A 25,935-nucleotide genomic window follows, 5' to 3' on the forward strand; every position below is an offset into this window, starting at 1 on the left:
ATGGTGCCACATATCTGAAGGGGGTTGCTTGGAGGGATGTGACCACAGGGATGTGATCCGACCCCACGTTCTTGCCTGGGGTTACTCTGCAGTGGAACAGGTCACAATCTCTGTTGGTCAGCACTATGTCAGGGGTGCCCCTATGGTTGCCCGCAAAGAACGTCTTAAAGTGGGGGCCTTGGAAGGAGAGGTCCCGGTTTTGCATTAGATTGAAGAGCTGCCTGCCCTTGAGGTCTGGCCTGTCAGGGGCGTTGAATAAGGCCTGATGGTGGGCATTCAGGTCTCCTGCGATGATAGTGGGGAGGTTCCTGTCGAGCAGCTTGTTCAGAGGGATGGAGGGGAGGTAGGCCAGTCTAGGTGGTAGATATGCGGTGCAGACAATGAGGGGGCCGTGTGAAGTGGTGAGTTCTATTGCAAGAAAGTTGTCGTCTTCTATGAGAATGGGGCGGTAGGAGAGCCCTCTTCTTATTAGTATTGCCACCCCACTGTACCTACCCCTGTTGACTTCCCTGGTGGAATATCCCCAGATGGAGATGTGCTGGTCTTGTCTGGCCGCTGTTTCATTGAGTAAGACAACATCTGGGTTAAGTCTGGCTACCTCCAGAGTGAGTAGGTATCTGTTGTTGAAGTAATGTCTGATGTTCACCTGAAGGATTGTGATCCCCATTATTGACTATGAGACGGAAGTGTTTGTTTGGCTGTAGTGCCAATGTTATTACATTCGGTTTGGTCGCTTCTGTTTGTGGAGGAGGGGGGTAAAGCTGTTGAGCCAGGTATCTTGTTCCTGGTTCCGGTCGGGGATTGGTTGGAGTTGGAGTTTTCCATACGTTGCTGTGCCATTGAGGGGTCTTCGGTGTCACTGCTGTTCATGATGTCGACATCCGTGGTGCTAGAGTCGCTCTCTGGTGGAGAGTTGTGGGGGCTGCTTGCCCTTGCTCCGTCCACAGGGGATCGGGTTCGGCTGTAAGTGTTGGTCCTAGGCCTCTTGGCACCGCGTTGTGTGGAATATATTGTTGTGGGGCTGCGATGTTTGAAGCGAAATTTCCTAGGGCGGGTGGGGTTCCGTATGGCAAGGGAGTTTGTGATAGCTTTGAGGAGGATCTGATGTGGGATTGTTTCAGGAAGGGTGGACATAGGTGTTTCCCAGGATGTCGGGGTGGAGGGGCCGGGGTTGTTCAGGGAGTTTGGAGTCTCCTGGGCGTTGGTTGAAGCCAGGGGGCGAGGAGTACTAGGGTTGGGGTTGTTGGGTTGTGCTTGGGCCTGGCCGGCGGTTGTTGTGATGTTAGGAGTCAAGTAGGCAAGCGAGTCCTCGGACATATGGACAGGGGGTAGGCCATTGTCTTTCCTAAGTGAGTTCCAGAAACCTAGGAGCTTCACTGGGTTGTCTGGAAATTGGATTTGAGCAAATGTTAGGAGTTCGGCCCCTAAGCTGGGCTTGGGATCGGGGTTTGGTGCAAGAGAGTTAGGTGTTGGGGCCTGTTGTGTTTGATTCTGGGTTTGCTCTGGTATAACCGTGGGGTTATGGGGGTGTTGGGTGCTTTGGTGGCCCACTTGGGCCCCCGGCTGGGCCTGTTGTTGGTTAGGGATGCCCCAGGCATTTACTGGTGGAGGAGGGGCAGGGATGGTAATAGCTGCCTGTTGGCGGGCTGCTGTCTCTGTTTCCTGCAATTGCTTGATTGCCTCTTGCCTGCGGGGACAAAGATGCGAGATTGCAATGTGTGGACCATTGCATAGAGCACATTTGGGTGTTGGGTTTGTGCATTCCCTGTAGCTGTGTTCCCCTGTGCACCTGCTGCACTTGGGGGTTCCATTGTTACATGCATTGGAATAGTGGTCATACTGAAAGCATTTGAAGCATTGCTTGAGCTTGTAAAACCTCTGTGGGTGGATTTTGTCAGGTTCAGCCATGATGCCAAATGCAGAAAGGCCTTGTGTGCAGACTTGCGTTGCTTGCTCCGGTGAAGCCAGAGTAAGTTTCAGTACTTGGTTGTTGCGTTGGGTTGTGAATCTGTGGGCCTGAAGTATTTTGACATCCCTGTTTTTCCTCTCTATTTCTGCAATTATTTCATCATTTGAGTGGTCCATGATGATGTCATGGATCCTATGTACAAAGATGGTGCGCTGGGCTTGGAATTCGGCAGGGGGGTAGACAGTGATATTCTTCTCCCTTAGTTTGTTCATGGTGTCTGACGAAAGGAGGTCTGGGAGGTTTGCATTGGGTACCAACAAGATGGCTCCATTCGTTATTTTGTACACATTTTTGTAGGTAATCTGGGTGACCTTGTAGATCACCTCAAGTAGTTGGGCTGGGGTACGACCCCGGCCAGATTCGTCTGTGAATCTGACTTTGGTCGCCATAGCTTGGTGGGCCAGGCAGCCTAATCTAATCTATACTATGGTGGGTGCTGTGAAGTGTCCAGGTAGACTAAGTGGATGGTGGGTGTTAGTTAGGCCGAGGCCTCTAACTTCTAGTTGCTAGGCAACTAGAGCTACTAGACAAGGTGGTAATTGAACCTATCGATAGCCTAAGCCTGCTACAAGGCTGTTAGATGCCCGATCAAACCTCCGCAAGAATTTCAAGAACCCGGTTTTGGCTACCGCTCGGGAATGATCGTTTGGAATGGCGAAATACAAGAGGTAGAAACAGTTTAGAAAGACAGCCTTATTCACTCCTTAATTCTATGATTAGTAGGTTATGCATTGTGTATTGTGTGAGTGTGTGTGTGGTGTGTCTTGGTACAGGCAGGGAGAGAATGGGGAGGAGAGGGTGGGGAATGGGGGGGGGAGGGGGTGTGGGATGAAGGATGAGGATGGGTAGTTATTTTATTAGGACATCATACTGCTGTAAGCGTCAGTAGAGCTAGGTTGAGACACAGTACAGGTGCCCCGGCGTGTCTTGACGCCGAGAGAGCTTGTAGTCGACTTGCAGTGGGTGAGGCTGGCTGCTACGCGGCCGGCCGGCTGTGATTGGCTCGCTGGCGCACCAATCCTGAGTGAGGTGGGCGGAGCCAACGCTCAGATTCTCCTGTAGGTGGCGGGAGCTCCTGGGAGCACGTCTGCTCACGGCGGCTGCTGGCTGGCGAGTCTTCTTTAATCAATTTTATCTACTACTTTTGCTTCTACAGCTCTTTCTGACCTAGATGTTATCTCCTTTTCTTTGCAGCTAAACATGATCAGGGACTTACTCCGATCAACTGTGTTTTGCACCAACTTGAGGTTAGATGCCAATTCTTTTCTCACTTCCAGCCTAATGTTTGTTTTATCTTGGTTGCTGCAGTGTTTGACTTCCTTTACTGCTTCTTCTATTTTTTCCTTCTCCTTGGCCACTTGTGCATAAGTGAGTTGCATATCTTTCTTGCACTGTTCTATTTCCTGTGTAACTTCCTCCATCTGTGCTGACAAAAGCTCTTTCTCCTGTTGAATATCCTTATCTAACCTATTGTAGTCATTTATGTTTAAATTTACTTTAACCTCTTCCATAGCTATTTTTAAGAGTTTATTTTCTTCCATGGCTTTGCAATTTATTTCCAATTGATTCTTATCCTTGCACAAGTCTTTCACTAAACCCTCAAGACATACAACTTTGCTATTTAAATGGTCATTACTTTCTTTCAATTTACTAATTATTTCTACATGAGAGATCACTATAGTATCTAATTTTACCAACTTGTTGTATAGACTGGTTATATCAATGCTTTCTTCATTGAATCCAGCAAAATCAAGATCTGTTTTGTATTTCCTCTTGCTAGTGGCCATCTTGAATGCTCTTCTCTGCACTGGAAACACTAGGGCAACTTTTCTCATCCAATTTTTCACTTCCCTTGGCACATTTCTGTTATCTCACCTATTTTTCAAAAGCACTATACCCTTATGTTCTCTGGGATACCACTCACTATCATCATCCTGTACTACAATCCTTAGGATTGTTGAATTATGCTGGAGCTCCTCTTGTCTGCCTCTTGAGAAAGAACTTGGGATAAGACTGGTGTGGATCTCCCAGGTCGTCCGCCGTGTTATTGAGGCTAGCCAGCCAGCCAGCATTCTATCCCCGTGCCCATGACCTTCGTGGATTCGCTGCTCTTGCTGCCGTCTTGGCAGCATGTCCTGGCTGACATTCGGGCACGGGGCTTTTGGCAGTCATACAGGGGCCTGGCTACTCGATATCTTGTGGTCGTTCCCGTGCCCATTCGGGCCTGTGTCGTATTGGGTTAGCGGTTGCAACCAGTTGTCTCGACTTCGAGTTGGGGAGTGTGCGGCGACCTCCTCCCGGGTACGTCCCTCTTCTTTTCTCTGTGGGTAGTTAGCTCCAGGGGGCTGAAGGGGCTCCCTCCGGAAAACCAGCGTTGAATGTAATGAAACGTCATTTTCTGGGTGAGACCCGGAGGCTCCCCGGCATCCCTCCCTCCCTCCGGTCGGAAGTTTTACGCATTTTCTGGGGGGAGCCCCGTCAGCTCCCCAGAGCTATCCAGGCTGAATAGATATGTATAACTTTCTGGCATCAGTCAAAGTGCTAGGAGTTCTTGCCTACCAGGGACCACGAGCCAGAACCTGGCCCCCCTCAGAGAGGTAGGTGGTAGTTTTCGTCACTGGCAGGGGCGCGGGGTACTGCACACCTAGTTTTCACCATTAACAACGGCCGGCTCTGTTCCGCCTGGGTACGTTGTCCTCTTGCGGGGTTTTTCTTTTGTTTTTGTTTATGCCTGGTGGGGGGTCTGCCTTTACTATGGTCCCCCTTTCCTGTTCTAGGTGATTTTCTTTCGAATTCTTCTGTTGGCGGTAATCCCCGCTTGGCCCCTGTGAGTGGACACGTCCCGGGGGTTCAGCTTTAGCAGTTTGTTGGTAGATTTGGGCACCGGTTCGCGGTACCCTGCCTGGGCTTCCCGTCGCTTCGGCTTTGGCTCCTTCCGCTTCTTGTTCTTTCCTTTCTGTTCTACTCACTTCCTCCCTTGCTTCCTGCTCCGAACCATAGGCGGGTTTCGGGGTTGGGTCGGGGTCTGGTTGGGTTGAGACTCGGGCGGTCTCGGGGGGGGTTTTCCTCTTCCGGGGTGGCGGCGGAGGCATTCGAGTCGGTTCCTCCAGCCGTGCCGTATGGGTCTGACCAGTGGGCTCCCTTCATTAGTGTTTGCATGGCTGCCCCGGCTTTTCCTTGTTAAGCTGGGGCTTTGGGGGTGCGGCTCGGCCTTGGGTCATGCCATAGAGGTTCCCGGGGTTAGGGAGGGGTTGCCTGGGGGGCCTCGGCCCCGTTTGCCCCTCCTGGGTCCTTGTACCTTTGGTGTGGGGCTGGCAGTTCCTCAGTGGGGTTGTTCCTTCCCTCTGTGTTCCTGTTGTTTTCGGGTATACCCCTCCCTGGGTTCGTTTCCGTGTTCCTTCGGGTTCGTCGGTCCCGTCGTTCCTAGGGGTGTTTTTCACCCCTTTTTCCTTACCCTTTTCGCTCTTACGTCGCGATGCTGTTCACAAAAAAAAAAAAGTGTTGAGGTAAGGTACATCCATACAAGGTGTGAAACAAACATTGATGGATTTCTATATTGACCTAGTACATAGTGCCTAAACCGCTTTGTATCGTTGTCCCTGCAAGTTCCATGGTCAGGGGTGCTTGTAGTGGTTCTCGTTGGTTCTCGAGTCTCTTCGTACCTTCCAATATTATTGGAACGTCTGTTGGTTTTTGATGTGGTTTCCCTCTGGTCTTTTGTCGGCCTTGTTGGTTCCCTTCCATCATCTGTTTTCTTTTGCTTCGTTTTCGCCTTGTTTTGTTGTAGTCGTCTCTACTTCCAGTTTTGGCGTTCTTTGTCTTCGTTCCGCACGCCTTCCTGGTGTTTGTACGATGTCAGTACGTTGTGTGTATGATTTGTGTATCTGCCTGGTGTACGAGCCACGCCTCCCGGTGGATGGGTGGTGCGTTTCGTACTGTGTGTGCTGGGGCCGCGGTGTGCGTTTTGTTTACGGGTGGTATGCTCGTGTGTTCGCGTCGTTTCTTGCGGTTTTTCTACGGCTTCTTGCTCGTTTCTCCCTCCAGTCGTGGCCCTCTGGATGCTGAGGGTGTTTTGGATTTATATCTGGGGGTGTCACTTTGTTCTTCCTCTGCTTCTTGGTGTGGGATGGTTTGGCGTGGTGCCGCCTCACCCTCTGTTCTGCTTCGTCTTCTGCAGGGCGCACACCTCTGGCTGTATTTCTCCTTCGACTTCGCATTTTATTCAGGTAACGGTACGTACTATGCCTACTGCCTCGAGTATGCATGGCTTTCGGGCACACCTTTAGCGCTACTCCTAGTATCTTACTTGACTCGCCTGTGTTGTGGCACGGTCGTGTGTCTGCTCTACAGGTGAGGTTGTCTTGTCTGGCGCTTCTGTCGGCCTAGTGCTGGTTCTCACTTTTGGTGGGGGGTGCTTGCCTAGTTGTGCTTGCGGGGGTTGAGCTCTGGCTCTTGGGCCCCGCTTCTCCTGTCAGTTGACGGTTGTGCAGTTTCCTGAGCCTTCTGGGCTCTGTCTTCATATTTGTTCCTGTGGGTGGCGTCTGCCTCCTCCACATGGCTTTTTGGTGCTTTTCACCTCCTTTCCCCTCTGACATTAACCCTTAACATGCTTGGGGTCTAATATCCTGCCATCCCCAAAGGCGCATGTCATTTTGAAAAAAAAAAATATTTTTTCTTCCTAACCTGTTAATTTGTGTTCACTGATCACGGGAACAATAATAAAAAAATCGTAAGTGGCATATATTGCCCGCTATAGGGCGGGGAAGTGTGACAAATTATAGGCGCTGACTCAGCGTGCGTCCCAGGCGGTCTGTTGCTCGCAAGCTGTCAGGCCAGAGTTGCCACAAAGAGATAATTACCGAATTATTTCAATGTCTCTGATTGATTTTTCATACTTTTTTTGCTGTAATATTATTCAATAGTGTAGTTTGATATATTTATATAATAAAATGAGTGAATCGTTGGTGTACTAAAAAATATGGTGTGCATATTGTTGATTCAATTACGTTCATCAATCAGTGAACAAACACTTTGTCAGTTATTACACTATAAGCACAGGTTATATATAAGTATTTGCATGTTTTGTTCACTATAACGAACCACTAAGTAGCTATTACGAGTCAAAAAGTAATGAGGAGTGACCGCCGTGTACCAGCCAGCCACTCCCGCCCTACCTCCAGTCATCTGACTCACCCTCATTCTCCTCCCACAATAATGTTTTTGCTATAATTCACTATATACAGACGTTATATATAAGTATCTACATGTTTTGTTCACCATAACTGTACATCTAAGCTTGTATGGTGAGTAAAGGCACAGAGATGTGGCTACTCACACAGTCAGCTGATCGGCGGCCGCCCTCAAGGTCAGACGCACTAATATTTCTCCTCCAACAATACTGTGTGGTGTTATTACGCTATAAATCTTATATACAGACGTTATATATAAGTATCTACATGTTTTGTTCACCATAACTGTACATCTAAGCTTGTATGGTGAGTAAAGGCACAGAGATGTGGCTACTCACACAGTCAGCTGATCGGCGGCCGCCCTCAAGGCCAGACGCTTGGTTGCTCACTCAATACTGAGGCCAATAACACCCGGGAGTTTGGCCCACGATTTTTTTTTAAAATGGTGTCTGTTTACAAGAGCCCTGATGAAGATGTGGTGAACCCCGTGTATCCGCGGGCTGTTTAAATCTTGCGTAGTACTCCAACACATCGTATGACGTGATGCGCAGTTTACTGGTACAACGTCCAGCACGTCATATGACGTGATGCGCACTTTAAGGGTTAATCAGGTTCTTTTTAGTGTCTGTGGCTCCTTTAGGTGCTCACTACCTCCTGTGTCCCCTTGTGCGTACAAACATACGGACATAAGTATAGTGGACTTGCGTAGGGCCTATTGGCCCGTGCGAGGCAGCTACTGTTTCTTGCCATCCATTCCCACTCACATGTCCAACCCGCCCTTGCACCAATCGTGGGGCCCCACCACCACGTTCCGTGTTAATTGGTTCCGCGCACCGGGCCTATTACAGTGCAGGTCATTCCTCCAGTCTTTCCTGATTCTGTGCTTATCCCTTTTATGCCCATTGTTTCGTGCCCACAATGTGCCGCACGGGTGGCATGTGCCACTATATTCCAGTTTCTATTGTTTCGTGGGGATTGGTCAATAAACACAAACACTAAGGAACTACTTATCTTTTGTTGCGTATTCAGTAGTTGCGGGTGATATTTTGGCGGGCAATGGTGCGGGTTGGGCGCTCTGAGTGTCAGTACGGTGTCTCGCATGTCTGTTCTAGACCACACTTGCAGGTAGTCTAGTTATTCTTCGCTACTCTGCTGGTTATATGCTTGGGCGCTGCCTCACAGTTCTCCACAGGTTGGCAGGACTTTTCCTTGGACATACGGAACGGTTTGAGTTCCATCGTTGGTACTTTGGAGAGCTTTGCTTCTCTGGTTAGGATCATGCGTTTGGAGCGAGTATCTTCTTGGGATACTCTACTCACTCCGCCACCCTTGTTCACTGTTCCATCCTTGTTTACTCTTCCCCGCTTGGCGGGATTGCGTCGATGGCTCCTGACTGGGGTGTTTGGTGTGGTGTTTGGTCACCTTGCATGTGTCTTTAGTGCCTTTTTTGTCCATCTTTTGTTCTTTGTTGTCCTGTGGGGCTCTGCCCCGCATTTTGGTGCTTTTGTTTTCGTTGTCGACCCCTGGGTCTTTTCCCTGTCTGGACACTTTCCTTGCCTATCTTCGGTACCTGACTGCACCCTGCTGTCCGTAAGGTCCCTCAGGTATGTACTCGCTCCTCTACACATTTTGTGGTTGGTCGTGTGCGTTACTTCCCGGCCGCTCCTTGGGCCGTATTCGTAGTTTTCCTTACTTATTTCCGTTTTTCCTCCCCCATGCTACACTTTTTTGTGTATCTGGGTCAGTGCTTTTTTATTATCCTGTTTGGTGCTCCGGTGGGCCTCTGTCTATGTTCCACGTCCTGCTTTTGGACTTCTCCGGTGTTCCGTTTTGGTACCGAGTTCCTGCGATTTCTGTGTGGTTTTCTGCAGGCTTCGGGTTGCGCTGTCTGTGGGGGGGGGGTGTGGACTTTTCGGTCTGCCGCTCCTGCGTTCCTGGTTCCTTTTCTTGGAACCGGGTTTGCTGGGTTCCGGTCCTGGTTTCGGTTTTTCTTTGTTCCTTTTCCGGACCGGGTGTGTTTGCTTTCCTGCTGTTCTCATCCTCGGTAGTTCTCCTCTTGGATGCCTCGGGGATGCGTGTATCATTCTTCCCTGCTGGAGCTGGTTATGTTGCTCCTTTGGGTTGCGGGGTAGCTGTTTTTAGATTCGGGTTTTGTGCTTTCGATCGTGGTGTTCGTTTCTCGTCGTTTGTGTCGGCACCTGTGGGTTCGTTATTGGTCTCCCACCTGCGTGTTTCGTCTCGGGGGCGGTGTGTGGTTTTCCTATCACTGCGAAGGGTCCTTCGGTCTTTGGTAGGGTTGGTTTGTCTTCCCTTCAGGGTTGTTCTGGGATTGTCCTGTCACCTCATGTTGGGTGGTGCTGGCAGAGCCGCTCCTGCTTGCGTTTAGTGTTGAGGTTCCTTCTGCTCCGATCCACTTGCTGTCCTGGGCGTTGTTCCCCTCTGGCCTACTCCTGAGTTTTGGGGCCGTCCTGGTCGTTGGCCTGGGTGGTCTTTTTTTCTCGTTTTGGTCTTTGTTTTGTCTCTGGTTTTGGTTGTTCAGTTAGGACGTGTGGTATCCTCCTCCCGGTTCCTTCCCTGTTTTACTTATCTTTGGTGAGGTAGCTCCGGGGAGCCGACGGGGCTACCCCCCCAGAAAACCAGCGTTAAATGTAATGAAACACCATTTTCTGGGCGAGTCCTGGAGGCTCCCCAGGACACAAAATGAAGTCAGTGGGAATAACCGGTAAAGTAGGAAGCTGGATAATCAGTTTTCTGTCAAACAAGACTCAGTGAGTAACGGTCAACCATATAAAATCTAGTCCAAGTGGAGTTAAAAGCTTTGTACCTCAGGGTACAGTCCTTGCACTGCTGCTTTTCCTTATTCTCATATCAGATATAGACAAAAATACAAGTCACAGCTTCGTATCATCCTTTGCAGATGACACAAAAATAAGTATGAAAATTATTTCGGCTGAAGACACTGAAAAACTTCAAGCTGATATTAATAAAGTTTTCGACTGGGCATCAGAAAATAACATGATGTTTAACAGTGATAAATTCCAGGTACTCAGGTACGGTAAAAATGAGGACCTTAAACATAATACAGAGTACAAAACACAATCAAATGTACCCATAGTAGGAAAACAGCATGTAAAGGATTTGGAAATAATAATGTCTGACGACCTAACGTTCAAGGAGCATAACCAAGCAAATATTGCGACAGACAGAAAAATGATAGGATGGATTACGAGAACTTTCAAATCCAGGGATCCCATCACAATGGTTGTACTCTTCAAGTCACTTGTGTTGTCCCGTCTTGAGTACTACTCAGTACTGTACTCACTTCCCCCTTCAGAGCAGGAGAGATTGCTGAAATAGAGGGAATACAGAGAACATATACGGCACGCATAGACGCAATAAAGCACCTAAATTATTGGGATCGTCTCAAAGCCCTCCAAATGTACTCACTAGAGAGAAGACGATAGAGATATCAAATAATATACACCTGGAAGATACTGGAGGGCCAAGTACCAAATCTACACAGTAAAATAACAACGTACTGGAGTGAACGATATGGAAGAAAATGCAGAGTAGAACCAGTGAAGAGCAGAGGTGCCATAGGCACAATCAGAGAACATTGTATAAACATCAGAGGTCCACAGTTGTTCAACGTCCTCCCAGCAAGCATAAGAAATATTGCCGGAACAACCGTGGACATCTTCAAGAGGAAACTAGATTTATTCCTCCAAGGAGTGCCGGACCAACCGGGATGTGGTGGGTATGTGGGCCTGCGGGCCGCTCCAAGCAACAGCCTAGTGGACCAAACTCTCACAAGTCAAGCCAGGCCTCGGGCTGGGATTGGGGAGTAGAAGAACTCCCAGAACCCCATCAACCAGGTATCAACCAGGTATCCCCGGCATCCCTCCCTCCCTCCGGTCGGCGGCGTTTTTCATGTATTTTGACATCCAGCCTAAGAACTGCCAGTTGGATCGCCGGCGTGGAGGGTCTGGGACTCCCCCTTCCCTCTCTCGGGGAGGGGGGTGGGGTTGCGCAGACGGTGGCGCAGCAACGTGATGACGTCATGCTAGTTTGATAATTTTGTTTGGGGAGTTCTGTCCACTCGTTCGGCTTTCGGTAGCAATAATTTCACCAGAATAGGGGTTTGTTTTGGGGCGTCTACCTTTCTGGGTGCCTGTCCCGGTCGATGGCAGACATAGAATGCTCCCAATCACAAGGGGGTTTCTATAGGCCATTGCTCCTCGTGCCTCTCTGAGGGGGCCAGGTTCTGGCTCGTGGTCCCCGGTAGGCAAGAACTCCTAGCACTTTGACTGATGCCAGAAAGTTATACATATCCATTCAGCCTGGATAGCTCCGGGGAGCCGACGGGACTCACCCAGAAAATGGCGTTTCATTACATTCAACGCTGGTTTTTTGGCCGACACTCTCCTAATCGATGGGAACTGTGACCTTTTGAAGATCAATGTTAATTTTATTTAGATATTGTAATAAAAGAAGTTTATTACAGTATTTGTTACCGTATGACAGTTTTCTATTTCATCACGAAGACAAAAATATTAGCTACACTTTGGCATAAATATAACTGAAGCAAAGCAGAGATATATGCATTTTTATAGTTGATGTCTAGCTCAGGGAGTGTGAAGCCCTGCACACAGCCAATCAATTGTGTACTTAATTTGCATATATGCTAATTAACCTTAAAGGTCTGTCAGAAGAAAGACGCATGTAGACTTTAATGTGATTACGTTTCAAGGAATACTGAATTAGCTCTCTAGTCTAGACTATATGGAAAGGACAAATGGGGGGTCCGGGTGGGCCTGTCATACGGATCAAAGGACATTTCACCGGGGAAGTCCAAAAGTGAACGTTTCCAAAAGTGTTTGTACCACAACCAACATAATTTGAATTTCCACACATTATTATTAGTGTTTGGGGCTGGATGGATGGTTAGCTGCCTGACTGGTAGGTGGGCAGGTTCAGGTGGGTGGGTGGCCAGGCAGACTGGATGAGTTGATGGCAGGCAGATGGGCTTGGTAGTTGGCAGATGAGTGGGTACGCAAGTGGGTGGGTAGGCAGTTGGGTGGGTGTGTGGGCAGGCAGGCAGGCAGGCCAACAGGTGGCCGAAAAAACCGAACGGTAGAATGGACCATCAGAGGCAGGTCCCGAGGAGCCTGTGGAAGGTGGCCCCAAGCCCCAAGGGCATTACTTACAGGGCACCTAGGGGAAGGCAGCCCTAGGCGCATTTCAGCCCGAGTACTGAAGATAACTCCTGGCTCTCGGACTTACAGAAAACAAACACCACACATGAAGCACAGTGCTGTAGTGACACCGGAGCCAGAGCACACGACCTCCACCTATAGCATCAGCCTCAAGAACTGAGGTGTGGGTAGCCAGCGTGAAGGGTCTGGGGCTCCCCCTTCCCCCTCCCGGGGAGGGGGGAGCTGCGCAGACAGCAGCGCGGCGACGTGTGACCTCACACTAGTTTGCTCGTTTTCTGTTGGGGAGTTCGATCCACTAGTTCAGCTTTTGGAAGCAATTTTAATCAGAATAGGGGTTTGTTTTGGGGCGCTTACCTTTCTGGGTGCCTGATCTGGTCAATGGCAGACATAGAGTGCTTCCAACCACATGGGGGTTTCTATAGGCCATTGCTCCCCCTGCCTCTCTGAGGGGGCCAGGTTCTGGCTCGTGGTCCCCGGTAGGCCCATAGAACTCCATACACATAACTGATGCCAAAGTCGGACATTAGCATATCAGCCTGGTAGTTTGTTTTATTGAGCCCCTACGGGAAGCCGTAGGGCTCCCCCAGGAAATGGCATTTTATTACATTCAATGTTGTTGTCTTTTCATTTGTCTTATAGCAAAAGGTTCATTCGGTGTTCGGCAGGTAGGCTGCTCCATGTTTCTTAAAAAAAAAAAAAGTTGAAACAAATTGCAAAATGAACAAATGCCATAAAGGTTCGTTCAGTGTTTGTTGGGTACTGCTTCATTATGACAATTTCTTTGTTTCAAATGTGTTCCATTTGTTTTGTATTTTTCATTTACGTCTCAATAATGGAGCAGCCTACCCTACAAACACTGAATGAACCTTTATGGCATTTATATACGTTTTGCAAATTGTTTCAACTGTTTTTTCTGGGGGGGAGCCCCTACGGCTCCCTGGAGCTTACTAGGCTGATATGCTAATGTCAGACTTTGGCATCAGTCATGTGTATGGAGTTCTTTGGACCTACCGGAGACCACGAGCCAGAACCTGGCCCCCTCAGAGAGGCAAGGGGAGCAATGGCCTATAGAAACCCCCGTGTGGTTGAAAGCATTCTATGTCTGCCGTCGACTGGGTTAGGCACCCAGAAAGGTAAGCGTTCCAAAACAAACCTTGATTCTGGTGAAAATTGCAACCAAAAGCCGAATGAATGTATAGAACTCCTCAAACAAAAATGAGCAAACTAGTATGACGTCACTCGTCACCGCACCGTCATCTGCGCAGCTCCCACCTCCACAGGAGGAGGAAGGGAGAGCCCCAGATCCCCCATGCCGGCATTGCACACACCAATTCTCGAGGCTGATGTTTTAGGCAGCGGTTGTGTACTCTGGCTCCAGACTTTTACAGAGCTGTGCTTTGTGTGTGGCGTCTGTTCTCCAGGGTTGCGAGAGCCTGGAGTTCCTCTTCAGTACTCGGGCTGCATGCGCCTAGGGTTACCTTCCTTAGGTGCCCTGTAAGTACTACCCTTGGTGCTTGGGGTTACCTTCTACAAGTTCCTTGGGTCCTGCCTCTGCTGGGCTGTTTCAATGCTCGGTTTTTTGGCCGCCCTTTGGGTGCTTGGGTGTTTTGTCTCCCCTAGTTTACCTTAGGGTAAGAGGCAGTTTTGCACTGGTGGGGCGCAGGGTGCTGTGCAGCTTGTCACCAATCACAGCGGCCGGCTCTGTTGGGGTACGTTGTCCTCTTGCGGGGTTTTGTTTTTATTTTTATTTTTGCCTGGGTAGGGGGGTTCTGCCCTACTTACCACTGGTGTTTGGCCTCATCCAGATGCTCGGTGGTGCCCCCTGCTAGGTCCCTGTGAGTGTACACGTCCCTGGGGTTCAGCTGTAGGCAGTTGTTTGGTAGTTTTGGGAGCCGGTTAGCCGTACCCTGCCTGGGCTTACCTGAGCATGAGTCCTCTTCAAGTAAACGCTCAGGATCCTGGGAATCCCCTAGGGGTCGTGTGGGTGTGATGGATGTGACCCCGGAGTCCCCCCTCGCTTCATGCGAGTTTGAGGGTTGCTCGTCCCCTTGTCTCAGGGTGACCCTCACTGTTTTTTGCCTCCGTTGTGCAGTCTGTTGTGTCGGTGAGACTTTCGACCCAGAGTCCTGTGCGTTTTGCTGGTGACTCAATTTACCCAATCTTTGGATGATCATCTTCGGGTACAGGCAGCGTAAGCGTTTGCATGCTAGGTTTCGGTTGCTGCAACGCTCTAGGTTGGTTGCTCACCCAGATGCCCCGCGGCTGCCTCGTTTTGCTTATCGGGGAAGGGGGGGACTTAGGGGAGAGGTCTCTTCGACCCTGGTTCAGTCCGCACCTCCTCATCCTTACCTTTCTGTTGTTCGTTCTGGTCCCCCCTCCCCTGCTTCCGGCCCCGAAACGTTTGAGGGTTTCGGGGTCGGGGCAGGGGTTAGTTGGTTTTGAGACTCGGGCAGCCTTGGGGGATGCCCCTTCTGGTGTGGCGACAGAGGCATTCGAGTCTCCTCCCCCAGCCAAAGCCTCCGGGTCTGACCAGTGGGCCCCTTCTTTCCGGCTTCGTCGGCTGCGCCGGCCTTGTCTGGTGGGGGCGACCTTGAGCACCTCAATGAGTGCTTGTTTGCTCCTGCCCTTCCCTGGCGATGTTGGTGTTGTTTAGCTCCATGTGCCAATTCCCTCCCTTTCGGCGGCCCTGGTGGCTGAGGACTTGCGCGCCCGGGGCCTGTTGGCTTCGACCTTACGTTTCTTTTCCGTCCTCGAGCTGTCTTCGGACTGGCTCTCGGAGGATGTGGGAGCACTTGGGGCTGTAACTGGTTCTGGCGCCTTGGCCTCCGTGGCCCGCTCGTCGGCCGCCTTGTTGAAGCTTTTTCTCGCCAATATTGCGCGATGCGGTTGCGCTGTTTTATGCTTCCCGGCTTGCGTGTCGGCAGGCGGTGCTTGCCTCCTCTGTGGAATCTGCATGGGCCTTGGCTCTTTGGATGTCTTGTCCATTTAGTCCTCTCCTGTTTGAGGCTTTGGCTGTTGCATAGTATATTCAGGCTGCTTAGGCTTCTTGCTGTCCTATGTCGGACTTGTTGGTTCTCCGGGGATCCCATGGTGGGCCTTACCGGAAGGGTCGTGCCAGGGCTCGGGGTTCCTCTCGCCGTGTTTAGGCCACTGGTGTCGAGTTCGGGTTCAGCCCCTCCTTTGGACCCGCTTTCGTCTGGTCAGTGCGGTGTTCGCTCTGTGCGATGTTCTGGGTCTCGTAAGGGGCACCGGCCCTTTCGCGGTTCACCCCATTGACTGAGGGGGGGAGGCTAGCACTGTTCGCTCGCGCCTGGTTCCACGATTCGTTGGCGTTTCAGGTCGTTTCGCATGGCCTCCGGTGGCGTTGGGTGGCTCCACCTCCTTCAGGAGGTTCAGGGCTGGCAGGGCAGGCCTCTTCCCCTACGCTCTGTCGAGTCGTCATGGAGTGGGTTCGCTTGGTATGGTCGAAACGACGACGTCCCTCAGATGGGTTTCCCGTCTGTTTCCGGTCTCGAAACGGGACTGTGCGGACTGAGGTTCATTCTGGACTTGTCCCGTCTGAACCTCTGGGTTCCATTGCCCCTCCTTTTGGAGGGCAATGGAACCCAGGGAATTTGTTAATTTCCAATTTTGTAATTGGATGATGAAATACAGTTCTAAAGAAACTGTTTATGACCTTTGTGGGATCAAAGCTGGGAAGGATGTCCATATCTAAGAAGCTTATCAATAAACAGGAAAAGGTGTAAAGGCATGCAACTAAATGGCTTCCAGAACTGAAATGCAAGAGCTATGTGGAGAGGTTAGAGGCATTAAATATGCCTAAGCTTGATGATAGAAGAAAAAGAGGCGATATGATCACTGCATACCAAAATAGTAATGGAATTACTATTCCGCTTGGAATAGTAATCCGCTCGGCCGACCAGCAGGGAGCCGGTTGGCCGAGCGGACAGCACGCTGGACTTGTGATCGTGTGGTCCCACGTTCGATTCCGGGCGCCGGCGAGAAAACAATGGGCAGAGTTTCTTTCACCCTATGCCCCTGTTACCTAGCAGTAAATAGGTACCTAGGTGTTAGTCAGCTGTCACGGGCTGCTTCCTGGGGGTGGAGGCCTGGTCGAGGACCGGGCCGCGGGGACACTAAAAGCCCTGAAATCATCTCAAGATAACCTCAAGATAACACAAGATAATTGACAAAATTGATAAAGAAGGATTCTTGATTCCTGAAACTTGAAAAACAAAAGATCATAGAGTTGATCTAACTAAACAAAGATGCAAAAAAATATTAGAAAATTCACTTCTGCAAACAGAGTGGTAGACGGTTGGAATAAGTAAAGTTAGAAGGTTGTGGAGGTTAAAACCATCTGCAGTTTAAGAGAGATATTCTGTATATTCAAAGAGTTCTGGGCCCACCAAGAAATTGGCATTTCATTACACTCAACGCTTGTTTTATTATTCCACTCAAGATCTTGTATGTTAGCATGTTCCCTGTTTCTTCTTCCCTCTAAGGTTGCGAAGCTCAGTTCTCTCAATCTGTCCTCATAGCTGAAGCCTCTTTAATTCTGGTACTAATGTAGTTGCAAACCTCTCGCCTTGCTCAAGTTTCTGTTTATACTTGCCAAGGTGTGAGTTCCATGCTGGAGCTGGGAGTGCACCTGTGCCAACCAGGTGATTTCCATGTGTGTGAGCGTTGTCTGATCTCTTGTTACAAGATGTGGTCAATTTCTATAAGTACTGTAAATGTTCAGATAACTATATTATTATAGTTGAAAAGCAATGCAGTGCCGACTCTGTGTTTAATTAAGTTCATAAATATTCGGTACGGTATATATCTTATGTTATTTCAGCTATGTATGATTCAACATTTCCTTGGTAACTCATCGGCCTTCTTATGCTGTCTTGCCTCTGAAAGAGCTTCACGTATAAAGGCCATGCCACCAGCTCAGTTAGACGTCATCCATAAATTACCGTCGTTCAGATCCTACGTTGAAAGCCGTCCTCCAAAGGAACAAACAGCTCTTCTCCTTGATGAAAAAACATCCAAGGTATGATGAACATTTATACTTTTCAGTGTGCAAAAAAAGAATTAATAGACTATATGCAGACTAGGAGTCACAATAACGTGGCTGAAATATGTTGACCAAACAACACACTAGAAAGTGAAGGGACGTCGACGTTTCGGTCCATCTTGGACCATTGTCAAGTCGATTGGCTAAGTGATCCTCAGTTAATGATGAATAGAAACTGTAAACCCATCCCAGATAATTAAACTGCTTAACCATTTCCATCAAGTCACCATTCACATATTTTTTACTGGCAATTTCCTTCTCTCTCCCACACATTAACTTTATTAAGTCTGTTAAGTCTCCCAGTGCAAACATTAATAAATATATTTAATATTTAAAAATGCTGCAGTTTTGTTTTTTCCTTTATAAGTATTAGTTCTGATCAAAATTATTGTCTCTAGGCTGCAGTGCGCACGCTGATGAACGAACTGGACTCGTGGCATGGTCGTTTCTGCTGCCTTGTTAAAGTGGTCCATGCGCTCACAAGTTCACTACCAAGCACTCCTCTAGGTCGACAGGTAAGAATTGTGCATGACAATCATTGAATGTTCTTTAAAAATAATTCAGGCAAATTGTCAAAGGTAACTTTGAAAAGGTTCATTGTTGTTTTGTTTATTTTCCCTGTTCCCTGCCGACAACAAAGGAACTTGAGCTTGTAGCTGCATGACACCCCCCATCCCAAGGAAAAGGAGGAATGTCCAATTTATTGAGGAGTACAAAGGAAGCACCCCCGCAAAAAACACCTGAAACACAGACAACACCTCATGCCAATGAAGCGTTCAGGTACGACAGAAGCTGCGCCAGACCTCAAGCGATTGTCCGCCAGCCAGGACTCTTGACACCTCATAATGCATCCAATATTGGGAAGTGGGTCCAAACTCATAAGAGGCAGGGTCCGTCTGAGAGGCATACACCAGGTCCCCCAGGAGGTACATAAATAATGCCTCCAGAGTCACTGTGGGAGGGATTCAACAGAACAGAAACCTCCAGAAAGACGATCCTGATGGAGCCAAATGCACACTGAACTGAACCCTAGGTGGAGTGGCATCCAAATCATCTTAATTCAGGGTGGGAGGGGAAAACAAAAACCCCACCCTCTGCAAATGGAGCCCCACCTGGTCAACCCTGGCCTTGGGCCGGGCTTGAGAAGTAGAAGAACTCTCAGAACTCTATCAAGCAGGTACCTCAGAGGACACCAAGGGCCTCAAAGGGAAATCAAGGGCAAACTCACTCATCCCACACCCCTAAAGCCACAGAGGAGGGCCCCAGGGCAGAGTCAGCATCTACCTACCACTCAGGACAGATAAGTGGAATCCAAGAAATAGGCCTCAAAGGAATAAGGTGCTGGCTGAATAGGCCAGTAGCCTCGGCAAGACTAGCCAACTCAACTGTCTCCACACCTGCATTTGAATAGGCAACTCCAGAGCAGACTAAGCCACAACCCAAACTAAATCCTGCCCTGAACCCGAAACCCTCAGATGTAGGATTGGAAGCAAGGGGTGGGGGTGGATCAGAAGAAGGGTGAACCATGCACACTGAGGAAGGAAGAGGAGGTGCGGACAGAACCAAGGTCGAGTGACCAACGCCTCCAATTCCAGGTCTCTAAATACCAACCAGGGTAGTTTTGGGTTAGCTCTGGGGCATCTAACTGGGTACACAACCTAGACTGCTGAAACCTAGAAAATTTGTAAAGTTGTTGCTGCCTGAAAACCTGAATCTCATCAAGAGGGTCCGAAAGAGTAGTCACATGAGGAGAACAAACCTTACTAGATTCGGGGTCAAAGGTGTCAGCAACCCAACCAGCAGCATGGCGGAGGCAGGAGGAATGAATGTTCCCACGTGGCACAGAACATACAGCCTTCAAACTCTCATGAAGTGAGAGTAAGCTTGGGGAGAATATCCATAAGGAACACCAAACCTACAAGGGATTACCAGGGCCCAAAGGAATTGACCAAGAGGGACACGCAGGCACTGGGATGCTACACGGGTCATAAAAAAATTTGCTGCTGAATCTATACCAACAGAGCCATCACTTTTAGAAAGGTGTTGGTGTTTCACAATGCAAAAGTAAACTAGAACCAAGGATAGAAATGGCATAGTAGGCTGGATAATGCCAACCTCGGTGCACTAATATGTATCATGTGAATATCCAATGCACCACAAGCCAGCGAACACCGTGCCCTACTCGAGTAAAGACAGGAAATCTAAGCATCCTGACTCGCCCTGGGCAAGAACTATCACAAGCAAGGAAGTGATGCACAAACACCCCTGGGAAGAGAACCCTGAAGCACAAGGGCAGCACTAGGAACAGTGAAGATAATCATGTGCACATGCAGCTCCCAGCATTCTAAAGTCAAGGCACATGCTACACTGAATGGCAAGAGACCACCATTTAGCTGAAGCAGGAGACTGGAGCCCAAGCAGTGAGAAGCGACCCGATACATTACACACATCAACATAGAGCTGAGGGCTCTATATATCACTGGCTGACCGCGCGCACTATCACCTCCCTCCGACCAGTCGAGTGCGGAGGTGGAACAAATGAGCTGGCACTTGTCTTGAAACTTTTTAATTGTTTACATTGTTAGGGAGTTCTTCTGGTGGTGTACGAGACTACAGTATCTTCTTTAGCTAGCTGTGGTTTGTTTTTGTCTTGCTGACTTTCTGGGCTGCATTTGCCAGTGGTAGTATGAGTGAATAGATAAATGCCACTGCTCCCTGTTCCTCTGTGAGTGAGGGGAGGGGGTGTAGGTTCTTGCTCTTGGTCCCAGGTAGGCCAGATAGAACTCTGCAGGTGATGTGATCCAGTAGATGGTACACTATCAGTGATTATAGCATCAGGCACTTACAAGAGGCACCAACCAGAAATGTTTTATTTCTTATATCAAATGCATTTCTGCAACAATTTGCAATGTGACAAAACATTTTGTTCTGGGTAGCAGTCTATCACTAGAAAGAAAATAAAAAAATCTTTATTGAAACTACAGTACTTAATGTCTTTTATATATGTGTTGTATTTTGTATTTTTTAAACAATTTGTATAACTTTACAGGTAAGAGAGGTCTTAACAACCTGCTTGTCACAAAATTTGGTTGAGACAGAAGAATTCAAGGAAGCTGACAAGATGCTAAGGCTTATGGCTCGTGAAGAACTGCTTCCCATCCTAACAAATATATTGGATATATTACGAGGTAAGAAACTACACCTCAATGAATTAGCCAATGCCCAATGATATACTATAGGATAGTCTGCGCTTTGGTTCAGTGTAGCTTGAGAGACATGCAAGGACGGAATAAACACACACACTTGAATGGCGCATTCACTAAAACAGAGACCAACTGCCACTTAGCTGTAAGTGACTGGAAGAGTTCCCTTGGTGTAGCCTCCAATAATATTAATTTCAAATATTAAATTTTAAGACATTTTTCTGTGGGGAGCCCCTACGGCTCCCTGGAGCTTATCAGGCTCCATTATATTAGACATTATATTATATTCCAGGTACATTATATTAGACCGGTACATTAGCTGAGGAGTTCAGACCTACCAGGGATCAGCGCCAGAACCGGGCCCCTTCAGAGAGGTTTCAGGGAGCAATGGCCCTGGAAAACCCCCTTGTGGTTGGGGTTTTCCTTATCTGCCATCGACCGGGGTTAGGCACCCAGAAAGGTAGGCATAACAAAACAACTCCCACATGGTAAAATACTAAAACCAAAAAACGAACAGAGAGGTAGAAACTCCCTACAATCCCATGGAAACAAGCAAACAAGCAAACATCACACTTTAATGCCGCGCAGATCATCCGCGATCATCCCTCCCCGCCCTGAGAGGGTAAAGGGGGGAGCCCCGGACCTCACCGTGCCGGCTGCTTAGCATCAGTTCGTAAGCTAATGTCAACCGGGATAGGCGCTTCTCTGGCCTCAGTTTCCTAGACGGTGTTTACCTTGTGTGGCGTTCACTGCCATGTGTTGTGTTGTGCGGTGGCCAGGAGTTCCTCATCAGTACCGGGGCTGCATACGCTTAGGGGCTTCCTTCCCTAAGCGCCCTGTGAGTACTACCCCTGTGTGACAGGGTTATCTTCCCTGGGGTGTTCGGGAACCATTCCCATAGAGGTTCTTGCTGCTCTGCATTTGCCTGGCCCTTGGGGCCAGCTGGGGCTTGGGGCCCTTGTTTGGCCCTGGGTAGGGACTGGTATTGTGCTGGTTAGGGCGTCAAGGTGTTGTGCGACCTGCCACTTAAGCGGTGACCGGTTCCTGTTACCTCTGGAGACAGTGTACTTTTGCGGGTTTTTTCTTATGTTTTTATTTTCATTTGCCTGGTGGGGGTCTGCCTAGTACGGCTATAGTTCTACTGGTAGTGTTTGGTGGCCCTCTGCTAGGCCCCCGTGATTGTACACGTTGCAGGGGTTTTCAGTGTTGTCCTCTACCCTCCTTGTTATTTTTGGGTTTTTAACCATTTAGCACAACACCTTGCCCGAGCTTCCCGTAGTTGTTACCCCTACGGGCCCTGGAAACCCCTGTCGGGGCTCGGTGGACCATTGAATGTGTCTTCCGGGTTCCAATCCGTCTTATACAGTCTCGTTGGTTGCTGTGCCCTTGTCTCCGGGTGACAGTCGCCATTTTTACCTCCGTCATGTTGCCTGTTGGGTCATTGACACCTTGACCCTGAGTCTTGCGAGAGATATTCTCTGCTTGTTCTCCAGTACTCTCCTGATGTTATTACTGTTCAGAGTACAGGCGGCATCCGTGTTGCAAGCTAGGTTAGGTTGCTGCAACACGCTAGGTTGGTTCCCACTCGGATGCCCCGAGGCCGCCCCGTTTTGGTTAGGTGCTGTTCGCCCCTTTCCCTCTCTGTTCCCGGCTCCTGACTGTCTGCGGGTTTCGGGGCGGGATTTAGTTGGGGCTGAGACTCGGGCGGTTTCGGGGGCTGCCCCGTTCGGGTTGGGGACGGAGGTTTTCGAGCCTGTTCCTCCTGCCAAGGCTTCTGGGTCTTACCAGCGGCTCTTTCTTGCTGCCTTTCCCATGGACTCTTCCTTTTCTTTAAGGGCGGAGGACTTGGAGGACGGCTCTGCCCCGGGGCCTCTGTTGCGGGTTTCTAGGGCTATAGGGGATGCCTGCTAGCAGTTCTGGGGCGGTTTGCCCCTGCCTGGGTTTTCTGCTTCTGGGCGGAGTTTTTCGCCCATCCAGTCTGCTTGCTTCCCACTTTTGCTGGCGTTTTTCGTATCTTTTGCGTCGATCACAGCCCTCTGTTCTGGTGGCCATATTCTAATGCCGGTTTCCCGGCGTGGCCATGAGGGCGGCGTTGCGGTTTGTTTACATGTGCCTGGGTGTGCGAGCAATCGTCTTGGGTGAGTTTTTTTTCACCTTTTTCAGGGGTTTTATTCTCCTGTTATCGTTTCTTTGCTTTTCTGGTGTTTTCTGCCAGTCTTCTGTTCCTCTGGGAATGTTTGAGTGTTGATTTTACACCAGGCTTTCCGTTATGTCTGTTTTGGGTCTGGGCCCTAGGGTTTGGGCTCAGTGTCCCTGTCTGTTATGCTTGCTCCCATACCTTGTCCCTTGGTTTTCGGTCTGTTTTGACCATGGGGGGAGCCGGTCGGCCGAGCGGACAGCACGCGGGACTTGTGATCCTGTGGTCCTGGGTTCGATCCCAGGCGCCGACGAGAAACAATGGGCAGAGTTTCTTTCACCCTATGCCCCTGTTACCTAGCAGTAAAATAGGTACCTGGGTGTTAGTCAGCTGTCACGGGCTGCTTCCTGGGGGTGGAGGCCTGGTCGAGGACCGGGCCGCGGGGACACTAAAGCCCCGAAATCATCTCAAGATAACCTCAAGATAACCATTTCCCTGGGGGTTCTGTCTGAGGGCTGTGCTTTGCCTTTCTGTGGTGTTCTCCGCCGGCAAATGTGGTGGTTTGAGCTCCCCCTGGTTCAATTCTGGGTTCCTTTGGGTTCTTTGGTTTCGTTTCGGAGGTTTCTTCCTCTTGGGCCCCCCTTTGTGGGTTCAGGAGGCTTTGTTTCCTCGTGTTACCCGGTTCTGCCTTCTGGGGTTCCGGGGTCTTCCTGACTTGCAGACTGATCTTTTTGGGTCTTGGCACGTGTTGTGGTAGTGCTGGGACTTTGGGTTTTGTTGTCGAGGTGGGCCTTTTGATGCAGTTTTGTGCCTTCTTTGCCTGGCCGGCGTGGTGCTCTCTGCCCACTGGTCGGCGGCTTGTGATTTTCTTTTCATGCGTATGTGTACACATGTGCATGTGTACACTGTGTGTGTGTGTGTGTGTGTGTATGTATATGTGTATGTGTATATGTATGTATATATGTGTATGTACATAATATATATGTATACATGTGTATATATACTTTTTCTTCGGGAAGGGACTCTATTCCCTTCGCGGTTGACGGGGAGCTGGGGAGCAGCTTGCTTGTTGGCTCTCGCATGGTCCCGCAGTTAGTGGGTGCTTTTGGTTGTCTTTCCGGCCTCTGGTGGCAGTGTTCTCATGGTAAGGGTTGAGTTATCAGTTTGTACTGACTTGACATTCATCTCGTCAGTACTGGTGTTCCATTCCACGCCTAGAACCTTTAATTGATTGGGTACCTGATAACCTGGAAATTCTTTCTCGATTACCTGGTTGAGTAATTCATTATTTGAGGCCCATGACTGTAGTGGCATATTGGCTCCTAATAGTTCACGGTTAGCCTCATGGTAGATTTCTACCAGGTCAGTTTGATCATTAGTTGTCCCCTGGAAATTGTCGACATACAAGTTGTCGCTAATGTCTGCCTTATAGGGGCTGTTTGATTTCTTCAAATGTGTGTCTAATGTTGCTTGCAAAAGAAACGGTGAGGACGTAGCTCCAAATAATACTGAGGCAAAACGATATGTGATAACTTCACTGTTAGGATCCAGTGGATCCTTAATCCAGAGGAATTTTGTGTAGTTACGATCCTCCTCCTGTAAACCTACTCGGAGAAAAGCTTTGCTGATATCAGCTGTATAGGCGAAAATACCAGTGCGAAATCGTAACAGCACATCATGTAGCCTTTGTGTTAGGCTAGGTCCCGTTTGGAGACATTCATTTAAAGACACACTGCTTGGCTTTACTTTAGCACTACAGTTAAAGACAATACGAATAGGTGTTGTCAATGAGTCTTTCACCACAGCGTGATGAGGTAAATAATGACCTATTTTTTGGTCATCGTTATCAACAACCTCAATAAATTTACTGTTAAGTTGTTGTTGGATGAGTTGATGATACATGTTCAGTTTGTCTGGCTGCTTCTGTAGTCGTGTTAATTGAGACTGTAATTGTGAGGCTGCCATAAAATAATTTACTGGAAGTTGTGGATGATCCAACTTCCATGGGAGTCTTACCCAGTATTGTTTATTTTCATAGACAACTGTGTCCAGGTATTGCTGGTAAGTCCACGTATCATCAGGACTTGGTTGTTCAGGGATGATGCCTAAAGTGTCTAAATCCTACAGATGATGTATTGGTGGGTCAGACTCAATATCCTCAGATATTTCCCTGAAACGTAGGGGTGACTGTTCCAAGCCTAGTCACGCCACTATTATGTTATTAGATTGTTGGATTGTGGACGTCGGATTTTGTCTGAAAAGCACCGGTCCTGTAAGCAATTTGCCTCCTGCGGATGACAACAAATTCATTCCGTGTTGTCTAGTGCATCCAGTTATAAACTTGTAATAATGATCCGCGCCTATAAGTATTCCAACATCTGTGAGGCAGTCAGAATTTATTTTATAATCTGCTAGCCTCATGCGGTTTCGTCTAAGATGTCTCGCAGTGCGAGCTAACCCAGTGACCTGTAAGTCTGTAGGAAGTTTATCGACTACTACCGCGTGTATTGGACTAGTAGAAGATCCGAGTCTTACTAATAACTTAACTACTTTGTAGTCACGAGGTCCACTATTTGACAAGAAACCAGAAATATTTCACCTCACACTTTTGGCAGGTTTTAAATTTAACTCATCTACCAACTGTTGTGTAATGAAGGTTTTCTGTGAACCTTGGTCAAAAAGACCTCTAGTGTTAATTCTAGATCTTCGGTTTATTAGTCTAAGTTGAGCTGTAGGCAAGTAGTATTATTGCCTGACTCAGTAGCAAGTACATTTACTTCTTGATGCACTTTGCAATATTGCACTGCGGTAGAATTAATGGAATTCTCCCCAGTGGTCATGGTTGGTGTAGAAGATTTTCTACATAAGGCGTAGTGATGTACACCTTGGTTGCATCGGTTGCAGGAGCGTAGCTGCACTACACATTTTTTGGGATCATGAGAGCCCATGCACTTGGTGCACTTGTGTAATTCTTGCAACCTTTTAACCCTAACATTATAAGTAGGATAAACAGAGCATTGATAAGTGGTGTGTCCCTGATTGCAGAACAGACACTTTCTCTGGTTAATAGACTTGGTCTCTTTAGTAGACAAGTCATTGGTTATCTCAGAAGGAGACACCGAATATGTACCTACATTTCCACTCCTTTTCCCAGTG

The 25,935-nt window shown here is 48.7% G+C and overlaps 1 protein-coding gene across 1 annotated transcript in view; it reads left to right on the plus strand.

Annotated features, from left to right (window-relative positions):
* Positions 1-21,110, plus strand: part of LOC138360321 (origin recognition complex subunit 3-like) — a 108,438-nt gene extending 87,328 nt beyond the window's left edge. The window contains exons 6-9 of the mRNA XM_069320238.1: positions 17,218-17,415; positions 17,838-17,954; positions 20,489-20,627; positions 20,935-21,110. Of these exons, the coding sequence (XP_069176339.1) occupies positions 17,218-17,415; positions 17,838-17,954; positions 20,489-20,627; positions 20,935-20,948 (468 nt within the window). The 3' untranslated portion in view covers positions 20,949-21,110. The remainder of the gene's footprint in view (positions 1-17,217; positions 17,416-17,837; positions 17,955-20,488; positions 20,628-20,934) is intronic.
* Positions 21,111-25,935: the final 4,825 nt, after the last annotated feature.

This window comes from Procambarus clarkii, unplaced genomic scaffold (assembly GCF_040958095.1).
Source record: "Procambarus clarkii isolate CNS0578487 unplaced genomic scaffold, FALCON_Pclarkii_2.0 HiC_scaffold_107, whole genome shotgun sequence".
Taxonomy (NCBI): Eukaryota; Metazoa; Arthropoda; class Malacostraca; order Decapoda; family Cambaridae; genus Procambarus; species Procambarus clarkii.